Below are 15,165 nucleotides of genomic sequence, written 5' to 3'. Positions count from 1 at the left end.
GAACAGGGATTTGGTGAAATCCGCTCGCCATAACCAAACAAGAAAAATAATTTGCTCCACGCAGCCTAGAAATTTGGTCCGATATAAGTGGTAAAGGATACTTATCCGACACCGTGTTCGAATTCAATTCGCGGTAATCAACACAAAGGCGATCAGACCCGTTCTTCTTCTTTACAAGTAACATAGGGCTAGCGAAAGGAGAACAACTAGGGCGAATATTGTTGTATTTCATCAACTCTGCTATTTTATTTCTAACAATCTCTTTCTCTTCTGAACTAAGCCTATACGGTCGCCTTTGTACAGTTTTATTTTGATCAATTAACCGTATCTCCAAATGGCCAGTGGCGACACGATTTTGCGGAATCCCTTCTTTAAAAAAACTCGGTATATTCACTCAACAAAGACTCTAACTGTGCTTTATCGTTTTCGACCAGGTCGGTATCAAGAGCAAATGAGATGTTGCAGCATACATTTGCTGCCTTTTCTTTAAAAATATCAAATTTGTTAGCCGTAATAAGGACACCAAAATTCTGACCCAGAATTTCACGGCCAATCATAACATCGTGTTTTAAATATTTATCTAGTACAACATGAAACAAGACTTCGAGGGAATGTACACCAATTTCAATATTTGATAAAATTTGTAAATAACTACATATAGAAGTACTTCCGATACCTTTTAAAAATACAGTATTACTTATACGTTTCCCTGAAAATTTTCTCGACTCCGTTTCTTTAAGAAGCGAACATTCCGCCCCGGAATCAAAACAGAATTGGTATAACTCACCAGATTGACTCAGTACTCCCTTAGGCTCGATAATTTCGCACACATTCACTCTCTTTTCAAATCCGGGTTTATTGTTGCTTGAAGATTGATTGCTGCTTTTGATGCACTTCGATGCAATGTGCCCAGCTTCTCCACACCGGAAGCAAAGTAAGTAATTCAAGTAATTCCCGCAAAGCTTATTTGTGACAGCCATTGCGAAGCGCAACCTTCCATTGACTTACTGAGGGCTACAATAAGTGCACTGCCTTCCAAAGGATTGTCTGCCATGATCACGTCTACAGTCGAACACCAGGAAATCGCATCTACACCGAAAACGTCAGGGTTAAACTTTGGCAATGTAATACTTCCTTGTCTTGCGGATTTTGAAAGCTGCACCGCTTTTAAAAGTTCAATAGGGCTATTCAGAATCTGGTGCAAATGGTCTTGCATATTTCCAATTGCAAATGAGCGAGCATATTTTTGCTTTTACACTAACAAAATGTACAGCGATGCACCTGCTACACCCTTGCAAAGAAGCAACACTAAAACGCCATTGTATTATTTGCAACACTGGTTTGCAAATTATCAGCTGTTGTCAAAAATAAAAGCAAACAAAGAAAAGAGATGGAGCAAACAGGTTTAAACAAAAAAAGAATTAAACGTAAAAAACCAAACAAAAAGTGGAGTGAAAAAGAAATCCAGAGTATACTGGATTTCTTGCAGGAAGCTCCAGAAGTAGAGGTAAGTGATTTAAATGATTAATTTCAGCAATTTATGTAACAATAATTTTAATTTTAATAGGCACCAACAGCTCAAATTTTTTATAAAAAGTTCATTGAGAGCACAAAAATAGACGCAACGTGGGATTTAATACGGTGGAAAGTGCGGCATCTGAAGGCTTCATACAAAAGAGCAAGCGATTGGCGAATGTCAACAGGAGCAGGCCTTCTTGAGTCTGATGCCGGGACGTCGAGTGTTGAAGGTAAGCGTAATGAATGCGACAAAATTTTGTCTAATGTTTATACTTCAGGCAAAGTGTTGCAGATGTGCCCACACTTTAATCAGCTTAAACATATTTTTTGGGAAAAAAGCCACAAGTGAATTACCATTTGAAGTGGTTGATAGTGGCAGTACGTCCATAATGAACGAAAGCGCGGCCAGCCAAATACTAGAAATCATTTTTTCTGATGTCGGCGAAGAAATTGCGTCTCCAATTGACATTGCCAATATTGAAAATCTACCACCAGGCAATGTAAGTGAAGTGATTGTTCCTGAAAAAGCAAAAGATTTCGCGGAAAAAATGAAAAAACATGTCCCAAAATCACCTGCTGCAAATCTTGTTGCTTTTCAAGTCGAGCGTAATCAAATGCTTAAAATGAAAATGGAATGGGAAAAAGAGAAACATGAAAAAGATCACGCTTTGAATGAAAGAAGATTGCAAGCAGAAATTGAAAGAGGTAAAGCTGAAATAATATTCAAGAACCGTGAATTGGACTTAAAAGTCTTAGAATTGGAAAAGGATGAACGATTGAAAAAACTTTAAATTGAAAAGGAGGAACGCTTGCAAAGGTTCGAAATTGAAATGAATATATTCCCCTCACCATAAATTTTTTTTCTTTACTTTATTTATCTCTATTTATTTATCTTAATTTATTTATCTCTGTACTTTATTTATCTTTGTATTTTAAAATATGCAGTTCCAATTACTGTTGAGATGAATACTTATTTAATACGGTTTTTGATGTTTTACTATTTTCTGTCATTCAAAACGTTATCTTTTTCATGTTTGTCTTGTACTAAATACTTAAATTAAAACAACCATTTATTTTGTATACAATAGTATAATGTATAAATCTTTTTCATGTTTGGCTTATACTAAATGTATAAATATATGTAATTAAAAACTGAAAAATGAATTAAAATACATTTAAGAAAACATTAATGCGTATATGGCTTGTCTTTTAGTTTCTCCAACATTGTTGGGTATATGCTCATCAGGCTCAATAGAATCTTCGGTAGTAGTTGATGGATCTGAACCATCGTCGAACGAAGTGGAACCATTATTAATTAAAATGTTGTGGAGAATACAGCAGACAAGAAACCAATCGCAACATAATTTATGGTTTTTTTGTTAGATAAACGCATCCTTAGCTGCTTAAGGCTTCCAAATCTTTCTTTTAAAAGCCCAAAACAATGCTCTACTTTAACACGGTATTTACTGTGCCGTAAATTAAATGCAATTCGGGCATTTCTATCCAACTGTCTTGCGTTGCTTCTGTAAGGGGTTATTAACGTTGCAGATAAAGGGTATGCTGAGTCCCCAGCAATCCATTGCTGTGAAGAAAAATAATGATCATTTTGTTGAAAGAGTGAGCTATTTCGATATATACGAGCATCATGCCAGCTCCCAGGGTGACCAACCACAACATGTCGAATTACTCGTTTATAGTCGCAAACTATTTGTGCTTTTATTGAATATATGTGATTTCTGGAGAAGTATGATGTATGGTCTTCAATTGGCGATTCTGCTAATTTAATCTCGGTTCCATCAATATATCCAATACAAAACGGTCACTCATCAAAGGTATCCGATATTATTTTCGATCGTTCAACCTCATCGGGCCAATATATATACTTAGATTGGTGACGCAAGAACACTCTAAACATTCTTTTTGTTATTATCGATATAGTTTCGCCATCTCTCACTCCAAAAATTGTCGCTATTTTTCTATATGCTGCGCTTTCTCCCGACGAACCCAATCGAAACACACACTGCTAATTGCAATTCGACAGAAAATTTCTTACATGAGTGCGCTTTGTTGAATTCCTCATCGTTTTTTATTAAATCAACTAGCATATTACATTGGTCTCTATCTACTCTTAACATTTGGCGGAATCGGTCTTCGTCCAGTGTTGTCAAAATATTATTGCGCCAAATGTCTGACTTAGGTATTGTGCTATGAACTCCTCGCCGACATTCCAAAATAACAGATAAATTGTCAGCCAATTCATCTAACACTGCATTCACTGCGTCATCATCACTTTCGATTTCTAGAAGAAAATTGTTATTAACTGAAATTCTGCATAAAAATATTTCTTACCTTCAATGTCCATAATTTCTTCAGCAGCTTCATCAATTAAAGCGTTCGTTAATTTTTCTTTAAAACTTTTTTTCGGCATAATTTCTAATTTGTGCGACAATTTTGTTTACAAACAATATTTTTCTTCACCGATCAGCTGTGAATTAATGGTATTTGCAAGGGTTGCACAGAAACCACAGAAAAGACGTTCACTGTTGGTGGTAAATATATGCAATTGCATAATTTTGCAAACTCAGATGCACCAAGTCCATCCCACTTCTGAAGTCGGTCCAGATATGGTAACATCGTCTGTATTAATTTCCGTGCAATTAGGTGCTGCAGTAAGAGCGCCGTTGATGGGCAAGCCGGTTTCCATTTCTCGAAAGTTATCTTATATTTCTGGTGAAGCACAGCGAACTACTGTGCGACCGATCTCCTCGAGTATTTTCACACTAATGATACAGTACCAAAAGCGCTTCATCACTCTTAGTATAGCTACCGGAACAAAGCCTTGTGCACATTCTTTGTCTCTTTCTTGCCTTTCCAATACTCGTTGATTTTATCGTGACGCGCAGAAGCACACTCGGTAAAACGAAATGCTTTTACCTCGCTCTCACACCGAAGGATGTAATGAAGGGAAACATGAAAACAGCATACTTCGATTACATTGAAATTTATTTACAAAGTACTTTGCATACACAGTAGTTTGTCATGTATTACAAAATGTATATACAGGGTCATTCGTCATTTCAAAAATGATATTCAAATTAACAAAGTTATTTGTTTACATCGACATATACATATATAGATTTATAAACAGAAATTTGTCATTATTTTTTAGATACAAGCTGGTCAATAGCAGTCGGAATTATTGAGGTAGCTACACGTACGCAAAATCAAAATCGCGGATCATGCAGTTTTGATCGGTACTCACTAAACTGTCGCAACATGTTGCTAATGAGTATTATAGTATTATTCATCTAATGGTTGTTCGTACACCAAAATAAAATATAAATATTCATAAATAGTATAGTTTAATTTTTCTAAAATCTGAAGTCGAAGTCAATTTCTTTGTCCTCGAATAAACATTAACTTCGAAATCATTATCCGAGTGCAATTAAATGTACTATTTATTTCTCTTATCAAATGGATATATTAAATGTTATTTAAAAATTTCTCTCTGCTTTTCATTTCTCCTGACAAAAACTTAACCATCTCATTTTTCAATGCCCAAAGTATATCCGCAAACTATTGTAATCAAAATTTAATTTTATTTTTCGTATATTTCCTTCTAGGGAAGAGATAATTTAAAACTTCCTCTGGTCATAATGGGAATAATATCAATGATTGGTGGGCTCACAAGTTTAAGGCTACCCGAAACCCTTCATGAACGACTTCCTCAGACCCTTGAGGAAGGCGAGAGTTTCGGAAAGGACTGGTCAATGAAACGATGTTTCAGTTGTTATTCGACACAGTTAAGTAAAATTAAAAAAATAATAATAATTTTAATTTACAAATGGAATTATCTATCCTTTGTAGGAAGTTAGTATCAAAACAAGATTCATACGAAAACCTTAATGTCCTTTCCTGCAAAATAAATACTGATTCCAAATCATCAAATCAATATCAGATAACAATCGACCGGTCTGAAGGAGCATCAATAAAACGTTTAGTGCGGCAAATGAGCGTCATGGATACACAGCGAAATATTGATGGGACAATGCAGCTAACCCACTGGATTTAAACTCTTTAAAATAATGTTATAACTCATAATGTCAATAAAAATCAAATAAGTGTAAAAAGTAATTAGAATATTTGCAAATAATAAATTATTGAATTCAATAATTTATACTGAGAATTAAAAAATATACAAACGGATAAAAAACCCAAACCTTTCATATTTTTGAAGAAATATTATGAAAATAAGCCTCCATTAACTACAGTGTTTATCCAGAAAGTAATAAAACTGATTTCCTTTCCCAGCGCGCACTGACTGGATTCGGTAGAGGGCGTTCCTAGCTGTTTATGCGACATCGGGTATTGCAATATTTTGCTACGTAGCACATATCATCCTCGCAGCACTCATCGCATAAAACCCACACACAACATACCAAACGGTCACACAAGCCAATGCCACACAACATATCATCCACACAACCACAGCTACACATCATACCAACCGCCCACCGAGTGTCCCACAAGGCGCGTTTGAGAGGATATTGGATAATCTGGTACTAGAAATCCTAACAACTACGAAAAACGTGGTAGCAGGCGATTTTAACGCATGGGCTGTGGACTGGGGAAGTGTTAATACGAACAAACCAGGAGACGCTCTTCTCAAGGCCTTTTTCATCGCTCGAAGTGGTGCTACTAAATACTGGAAATAGGAACACTTTCGAAAAAAATGGTCGCAGATCCGTGATTGACATCACGTTTGTTAGTAGCCCGTTGGTACGATCAACATGCTGGGAAGTGTCTGACCTCTATACGCATAGTGACCACCTAGCCATCATAATGGAGATCGGAAATTCCAGGAGTGGAATGTACACGCACGCAAAGATGGTACAGACAAAAGGATGGATGACAACATTGTAAATGTGGAAGATACGCAACGGCAGGCGGAGATATTGGTGAGGCAAGTCAGCAAAGCAAGCGACGCTGCAATGTGCAGAAAAAACAAGGCGCTAACGCTTTCAGACAGCCTGTATACTGGTGAAATAGTGCAATCGACAGCCTGAGAACTGATTGTAATAAAGCCAGGCGTTCCTGCCAGAGAAAACGGAGTTCACCAGAATACGAAAACCTGCACGAAGAATTTAAAAAGAAACGCCGTGAGCTCAAGGAAGCTATAAAAAGCAGCAAACTATCCTGCTTTAAAGAGCTCTGCGAAAAAGCCGATGAGAATCTATGGGGCGACGCGTACAAAGTTGCGATGACAAAACTTAAAGGCAGCAAAGGAGGATCGGAATGAAGGTCCTATGCTATCAAGTATATCTACGGTACAAGACGCACCATTGGTCACAGAAGTAAAGATGCAGCCAAAAGGTTTGGAAACACAAAATCACCGGGTCTGGATGGAATCGCCAACAAAGCCATGAAAACAGCTATAACTTACAAATCGAGCCCCTTTTCAAAGCTCTTTACGCGTTGTTTGCGAGAAGGTGTAAACCGGCTGGATAACCAAGCTCGTCCGCTCTGCATGCTGGACACGGTTGAAAAAATCTTAGAGAGAATAATACGCGTACGACTTGAGAAGCATCTGGAGCAAGAATATCCAGGACTCGCCGAAAACCAATTTGGTTTCCGTAAGCACAGGTCAACCATCGATGCAATCACAAAATGACAAATGCGGCAAGCAAGGCCATCGAAGAAACGAGGTGGATTCTGACTATGGTACAAAAGAATACTGCGCAGTCGTAACGTTTGATGTAAAAAGTGCGTTCAACCCTGCGTATTGGCCATATATAATGAGCGCCCTCGAATCCAAACGAACGCCAAAGTATTTGTTGAGAGGGGTACCACAAGGCTCAGTTCTGGATCCAATACTGTGGTTCTGGATCCACTACGACGGAGTGCTTCGACTTCCATTAGAAAGAGGGGTCCAGATTATCGGGTACGCCGATGACATTGCGGTAACGGTGGTCGGAAAAGAAATCAACCAGGTAGAAAGCTTATGCGAGGACACCGCTTTAAAAATAAAGAGCTGGCTCACGGCGAAAAAGCTCCAACTAGAAGCCCAAAAAATGGAAGCAGTGCTAATTACCAGTAGAAAAAAAGTGGAAAACGCTACTTTTAATATTGATGGCTATAGTATAACGACTCAGCAGTCATTAAAATACCTAGGCGTTGTAATAGACACGCGACTTAACTATTACACGCATATTGACAAAGCATGTGCAAAAGCGACGCGAATAACGGTGGCCCTATCGAGGATGATGGGAAATATTGGAGGACCAAGCCAGGGCAGACGAGCACTCTTGGCTAAAGTGAGTCAGTCGGTGCTAATGTACGCGGCGCCCATATGGAGACTAGCATTGCATATAAGACATACGCGAAGAAAGCAAGATCTCTGGCTAGACTTAATGCAATAAGAGTTATTTGTGGATTCCGCACGGTGTCGCACGAGGCGGCTGGAGTCATAGCGGGCATCATACCACCGGTCATAATGGCACTAGAGATCAAAAGGATCTACGAGAAATCAAGAAGCGTTGGGAGGCGTCTTATAACAGCAGAACGAAATAAAGAAGGGGAGGAAAATTTATGTGAGTGGGAGAGGCGCTGGGACATGGCGGAAAATGGAAGGTGGACATATACGCTAATCAGAAAGGTGAAAACATGGGTTGAGAGGAAGAACGGAGATTCTGACTACTACCTGACGCAATTCCTGACCGGACACGGATGCTTCCGAGAGTACCTCTATAAATACGGGCACAATAGCGGGACGGAATGTTCATTCTGCGGACATGACAGCGAAAACGCGCAGCATATTTTCTTTTACTGTCCGAAATTTGAAGCAGAAAGAAAAGACTTGGAAACTATTATCAACGAACATATCACTCAAGGGAATATCATGCACCACATGATAAAAAGCAAAACCGTGTGGAATAGAGTGAAGGATTGGTCCGCAATTGCCCTACAGGAACTGAGAAACAAAGAAAGGCAACGAAGTAGCAAGAGCAGAAGAAATAGGAAAGAGTAGTCCAGAAAGGAGCCCCTGAAGAGCCAATTTTGGCTGACCCTGGTCCTGCGAAGAAATGCTTAACGGTAGTACCGTAGGATTAGTGAACTGCAGTCGGAGTTAGGGTTTAGTAAGTAGGTGTACTGTTACGCAAGTTCAGCATGGTAAGATCATCCATACTGAGCGTGGTCCCGAAAGAGGTGTACCCTTAGCGTGCAGTATGAATCGTGAAACAAAAAAAAAGAAAACATCATACCAACCATACTACACACCAACACTGCACAAGGCTAGCTTGGGCTACTATGGGCGTCAGCAGGTGGCGGATAGTTGAACGGCCTCCAGATATGAAGGTTAGATGCGAATATTCAATAAGCAGTCCCCGACCAAAGCAGCAGAGGTGGAGAGTGTAGCCTAAAAAGCTACATCTGCCCGACAAAGTCTCTGTGATGGGGCGAATCGACACCGCCCATAACTAAGTGTCAAAATTCTCGGAAGCGTCTGACTCAGAGTGAGCGGCTTACTGGGCAGCGTCTGTCTCCAGGTCGGAAGCGGCTGACCAAACCGCCTTTCAGTAGGTATAAATGGGTACGGGTAGGAGCCCGTAATAAATAGAAACATGTCTGCGAGTACTATAAGTAGTAAAATTATGGTGCGGGATGTAAAAAGCCCAGTGCCGGCGGTTGTAGGGGGAAAGAAAGCAGGCTTCCGGCTGTCGATTTCCAATGACTGCATAGATACGGTGGTGGCGCACTTGGTCAGCGTATCAGATAATGCTACAAGTTTGGTTGATAGCGCAATAGTAGACCTCTTTAAGCGAGGTTATTTCCATGAAGGGCCTCTACGTGCCCGTGAAAACTGTGCAAACGGGTAGGTATTATATGGTGGAACTAGGGGACAGCATCAATAAACTTATAAGCTTGATGCGTCCACCTCAACGTTCCGTAAATAATAGCATGCGGGAGCTTATAAGTGCCATTTCAAGGCTGCATATACGTGCCAAAGAGCAAAATGCAAGCTCTAGAAAAGCAGATCAAGCAGCTTGTTAAAAGCATAACAGAAGCCGAAAATAATGCGTGAATAAAAGAATGCCAATCGAAAAACGCCACCAAAAAAGAGCAAGACACTCGATCAATTTGAGATGGTGAAAAACGGAATGGAAGGCAAATGGAGGAAAGTCATCAAAGAGCAAAAGAAAATTATTCGCAGGCCTCCTCCGAAACCGGATGCGCTGTTGATTACGAAAACTGGGGACATATCCTGTAGTGAGATATTACAAACTGTTAAAAAAGTGGAAACTCACAAAAATTTGGGCGAAAACGTGTCGCATATCAAACAAACAGCAAAAAAAGAGATTGCGTTGGAGCTAGCGAGAGATCAAAGAGAATACAGCAATGGATACAAGGAAGACATTTGTAGACATTTTGTGTTCTAGGCAACAAGGAAATAAAAGTTTTAACGCATGAGAAAATAGAAATTCGAGACTGTGACGATATTACTACAAAGGACATTTTTGTTCAAGCAATTCTATCGCAGCTAAAAGAACTCAATGTAGAAAAGAGTTCAATTACAAAAAACATTAGAAAAGCGTATGCAGGAACACAAATAGCAGTTTTAAGCCTTCCAGAGAAAGAAGACGCAGGAAAAATCAAGATTGGCTGGATTGTGCTATAGATGCCTCGAATATGGCCACATAGCAAGCAAGTGCACAAACCCAGAAGACAAAAGCAAATGCTGCATGAAATGTGTGGTGAAAAGGGATATTTTGCTAAAGCATATGTGAAGGAATAATTTGTATGTCCTGCAAAATCAATGGGAGGTCGAATACAAACCATCAAATCGGCAGTAAAAGATGCCCAGTTTACCTAGCAGCAAGCAGCAAAAGGAAATGAAAATTCTCAAAGTTAATTTTAACCACTGCGAAGCAGCGCAGGAACTGCTAAAACAAACAGTGTATGAAAAGGAAATAACGGGTGATTTTTTTGAGGTTAGGATTTTCATGCATTAGTATTTGACAGATCACGTGGGATTTCAGACATGGTGTCAAAGAGAAAGATGCTCAGTATGCTTTGACATTTCATCATGAATAGACTTACTAACGAGCAACGCTTGCAAATCATTGAATTTTATTACCAAAATCAGTGTTCCGTAATCCGCTTTTTTATCGACAAATTTTGTTCAGCGATGAGGCTCATTTCTGGTTGAATGGCTACGTAAATAAGCAAAATTGCCGCATTTGGGGTGAAGAGCAACCAGAAGCCGTTCAAGAACTGCCCATGCATCCCGAAAAATGCACTGTTTGGTGTGGTTTGTACGCTGGTGGAATCATTGGACCGTATTTTTTCAAAGATGCTGTTGGACGCAACGTTACGGTGAATGGCGATCGCTATCGTTCGATGCTAACAAACTTTTTGTTGCCAAAAATGGAAGAACTGAACTTGGTTGACATGTGGTTTCAACAAGATGGCGCTACATGCCACACAGCTCGCGATTCTATGGCCATTTTGAGGGAAAACTTCGGACAACAATTCATCTCAAGAAATGGACCCGTAAGTTGGCCACCAAGATCATGCGATTTAACGCCTTTAGACTATTTTTTGTGGGGCTACGTCAAGTCTAAAGTCTACAGAAATAAGCCAGCAACTATTCCAGCTTTGGAAGACAACATTTCCGAAGAAATTCGGGCTATTCCGGCCGAAATGCTCGAAAAAGTTGCCTAAAATTGGACTTTCCGAATGGACCACCTAAGACGCAGCCGCGGTCAACATTTAAATGAAATTATCTTCAAAAAGTAAATGTCATGAACCAATCTAACGTTTCAAATAAAGAACCGATGAGATTTTGCAAATTTTATGCGTTTTTTTTTTTTAAAAAGTTATCAAGCTCTTAAAAAATCATACGTAAAGTTGCAATGTGGGTCTGCGGCGATAAGGCGGTGAAAGAAAGAACAGAGCAAAAGTTTGTGGTACCCACATCTACAGTTGCTATTTGCCACCAAGTTTGTCGCAAGAAGCGTACGAAAAAGTTGTTGTCGAACTGGTTACAGATGCCGTAACAACAACTCCGAATCTAATTGCAGGAGATTTCAACGTCCGGGCGTTGGAAAGGGGAAGCAGAAAAACAAATCAACGTGGAAATGCCTTGCTCAAAGCATTCTCGGTACTTGATGTGGTGATGTGGTAAACACGGAAACCAAGAATACATTCGAAAAAAATTGATATGGTTCCATAATCTACATTGCGTTTGTGAGTAGATCCCTAGCAGGAAAGACGAAGTGGTAAATATATGATATATACACAAATACTTAGTGACCACCAAGCGATAATAGTAGACACTTGCAGAAATAAATGCCAAAAGAGAACTGGGTGGCCAAAAAAAGGTCAAAGTAGAGGATGGAAAGACGAATCAATAGATGAGAACTTATTTAAAATAATCATGGACGAAAAATTAAGCAGTTCAAATGACGCGAATAAACAAGCAAAACTATTGACTGACCATGTTAGCAGAGCTTGCGATGCTGCTATGGTAAGGAAAAAATGTAGCCACCGCCAAAAGCCAGTTTATTGGTGGAATGGCCAAATTGCTGTTTTGAGAAGTAACTGCAACAAAATCCGGCGAAAATACCAAAAAAGTAGAGGAACCTTGGATTTGAGCGACTACGTTTAAAGCAAGACGGAAAGAACTTAGAGCAGCAATCAAGAAAAGCAAAGCTGCATGTTTTAAAGAACTCTGCGATAAAGCGGAAGAAAATCCATGGTTTGAAGCGTATAAAGCGGGAATGACAAAAATTAGAGATGACAAGGGTTAAATGCCGACATGCTCTATACTACGCAAGAAGGTAGTACAGACTACGTTTCCAAAGCAACAAACGCGAACTGTGGGAGAGCTAACCCCAGATAGTTTAGATCCTCCAGTTTTTCTGCCAGCGGATGAAAATGAAGGCATAAAAGCGTCGGAACGTTTTGGTAACGCAAAAGCACCTGGTTTGAATGGCATTCTAAATAGGGCTTTAAAAACTGCCATCAAATTCAAACACACATATTTTACGGAATTTTTCAATAAGTGCTTGAGGGATGGAATTTTCTCGAATAAATGGAAAATACAGCGTTTAGTTCTGCTACCCAAACCTAACAAGCCACCAGGAGACCCCTCGCATGGCGATGTTGATTTTTACTTGACGCAGTTATTAAGTGGACATGGCTGTTTTAGGGAACACCTTCACAAATATGGTCATGATGAGGCAGAAATAAGCCCATCTTGTGGTTTTGGAAAAGAGAATGCCGGACATATCTTTTTCCATTGCGCAAAATAGGAGGAAGATAGGACGATTATAGAAACGGAAGTTTCTGAATGAATAATGCCTGATAACATAATGCCACACATGCTGCGGTCTAAACAGGTGTGGAACTATGATAAGCAGTAGACTAGATTCAAGAGCAGCGAAGGCTAGAGCGACTGCGATATAGTAAGCCAAACAGCCAAAACTATTTTGAAAATCCCTGAAGCGTTATAGTCAATAGGCTTAGCTTGCTCTGCGATGTAATACTTAATCGGTAGTTCCGCAGGGCAATTTATCAAAGCTATGTGTCGTTACTGAGATTTTTTTTTGAGTGGGTTAAAGTCCCACACTACTGTCGTAAGGGCAACTGTGTCTTACATCTCAGAGCAAAAAAAAAAAACAATAACACTTCGCTTTTTTCACCACCCACAACCGATACAAAAGGATTGGTCAGATCGGAATGGTTGCTTTTTTCGTTTTTACCCGTGACCTCGAAGGTTTTCGCCATCGGTACGTCCGTCGAAGCAACGCTGTTTAAAAATTTAAAATTGTTAAGTGAAACCAGTTGTAACCAAAGTGCTAATAAAATTTTGTACAAAGTCTTCTTTGAACATTTTGTGTGAATACAAAATAAGTATTTACAAAAGAAAAAAAATAAAAGTTATTCTTTTGAAAGTGTCAAGAATAATAACTTGCAACTATCCGGCGATACCCCTTGGGCTAATAAGCAACGAGCAGGATCGTGTACAATCAATAAGCAAAGGCGAACAAACAAAAAATAAGAAAAATATATATGTACATATGTATATATTATTAAAATATACATAATAATAAGTGCAACACATATGTATGTGCATATATTTCTGGGTTTTTTATTCCATTACACAAATATGTGCACATGCCTATGTATTAAACAATCAAATGGTACGTATGTATGTACATAAATTAAATAACGTCGAGGTTTAACGACCTGCCTTTTCGTTTAATTCGTGTCTCCAAACACACCAAAAAATAAAATACCAAAAACAAAATTTATATAAGGCAAGTATTCCTACTTGCGAATCTCTAGCGATACCCCTTGGGCTAAACAAATAAAAAAAGCAACAAGCAGGATCTCTTAACATAATCAAAGGCAAAAGAGAGAACCACAAAAGATAGTAAGTGAATTTTATGTATGTACACATAAATACATTTACATTTGCATGTTTCCTGCCGAAATTTATATCACACTCACCTTTATGCTCTTTACATTTTCCGTACTCAATCTCTCACTAAAGAGATCCTTATAAAATCAATTAATACATATTTACTTGGGAACAAATACTTATAATCTATCAATATACTTATAACACATTATATACATATATATAATTATTTTCCGCGCTGTCATCGAACGATTACCGATACATAAATACAATTATGTGCATTTAGCATTTTTTGCTATATTGTACACACTTTTATAAACATAGGGTGATTTTTTAAGAGCTTGATAACTTTTTTTTAAAAAAAAAACGCATAAAATTTGCAAAATCTCATCGGTTCTTTATTTGAAACGTTAGATTGGTTCATGACATTTACTTTTTGAAGATAATTTCATTTAAATGTTGACCGCGGCTGCGTCTTAGGTGGTCCATTCGGAAAGTCCAATTTTGGGCAACTTTTTCGAGCATTTCGGCCGGAATAGCCCGAATTTCTTCGGAAATGTTGTCTTCCAAAGCTGGAATAGTTGCTGGCTTATTTCTGTAGACTTTAGAAATGACGTAGCCCCACAAAAAATAGTCTAAAGGCGTTAAATCGCATGATCTTGGTGGCCAACTTACGGGTCCATTTCTTGAGATGAATTGTTGTCCGAAGTTTTCCCTCAAAATGGCCATAGAATCGCGAGCTGTGTGGCATGTAGCGCCATCTTGTTGAAACCACATGTCAACCAAGTTCAGTTCTTCCATTTTTGGCAACAAAAAGTTTGTTAGCATCGAACGATAGCGATCGCCATTCACCGTAACGTTGCGTCCAACAGCATCTTTGAAAAAATACGGTCCAATGATTCCACCAGCGTACAAACCACACCAAACAGTGCATTTTTCGGGATGCATGGGCAGTTCTTGAACGGCTTCTGGTTGCTCTTCACCCCAAATGCGGCAATTTTGCTTATTTACGTAGCCATTCAACCAGAAATGAGCCTCATCGCTGAACAAAATAAAGCGCGAAACACATTTCGAACCGAACACTGATTTTGGTAATAAAATTCAATGATTTGCAAGCGTTGCTCGTTAGTAAGTCTATTCATGATGAAATGTCAAAGCATACTGAGCATCTTTCTCTTTGACACCATGTCTGAAATCCCACGTGATCTGTCAAATACTAA

General features: G+C 38.9%; 1 protein-coding gene across 1 annotated transcript in view; it reads left to right on the top strand.

Annotated features, from left to right (window-relative positions):
* Nucleotides 1–5,731, top strand: part of LOC115065766 (carcinine transporter) — a 1,371,383-nt gene extending 1,365,652 nt beyond the window's left edge. The window contains exons 8-9 of the mRNA XM_049462541.1: nt 5,142–5,320; nt 5,386–5,731. Coding sequence (XP_049318498.1) covers nt 5,142–5,320; nt 5,386–5,590 — 384 coding nt within the window. The 3' untranslated portion in view covers nt 5,591–5,731. The remainder of the gene's footprint in view (nt 1–5,141; nt 5,321–5,385) is intronic.
* Nucleotides 5,732–15,165: the final 9,434 nt, after the last annotated feature.

The sequence above is a fragment of the Bactrocera dorsalis genome, chromosome 1 (genome assembly GCF_023373825.1).
Source record: "Bactrocera dorsalis isolate Fly_Bdor chromosome 1, ASM2337382v1, whole genome shotgun sequence".
Lineage (NCBI taxonomy): Eukaryota > Metazoa > Arthropoda > Insecta > Diptera > Tephritidae > Bactrocera > Bactrocera dorsalis.
This window is presented reverse-complemented; position numbering and strand designations above follow the sequence as displayed.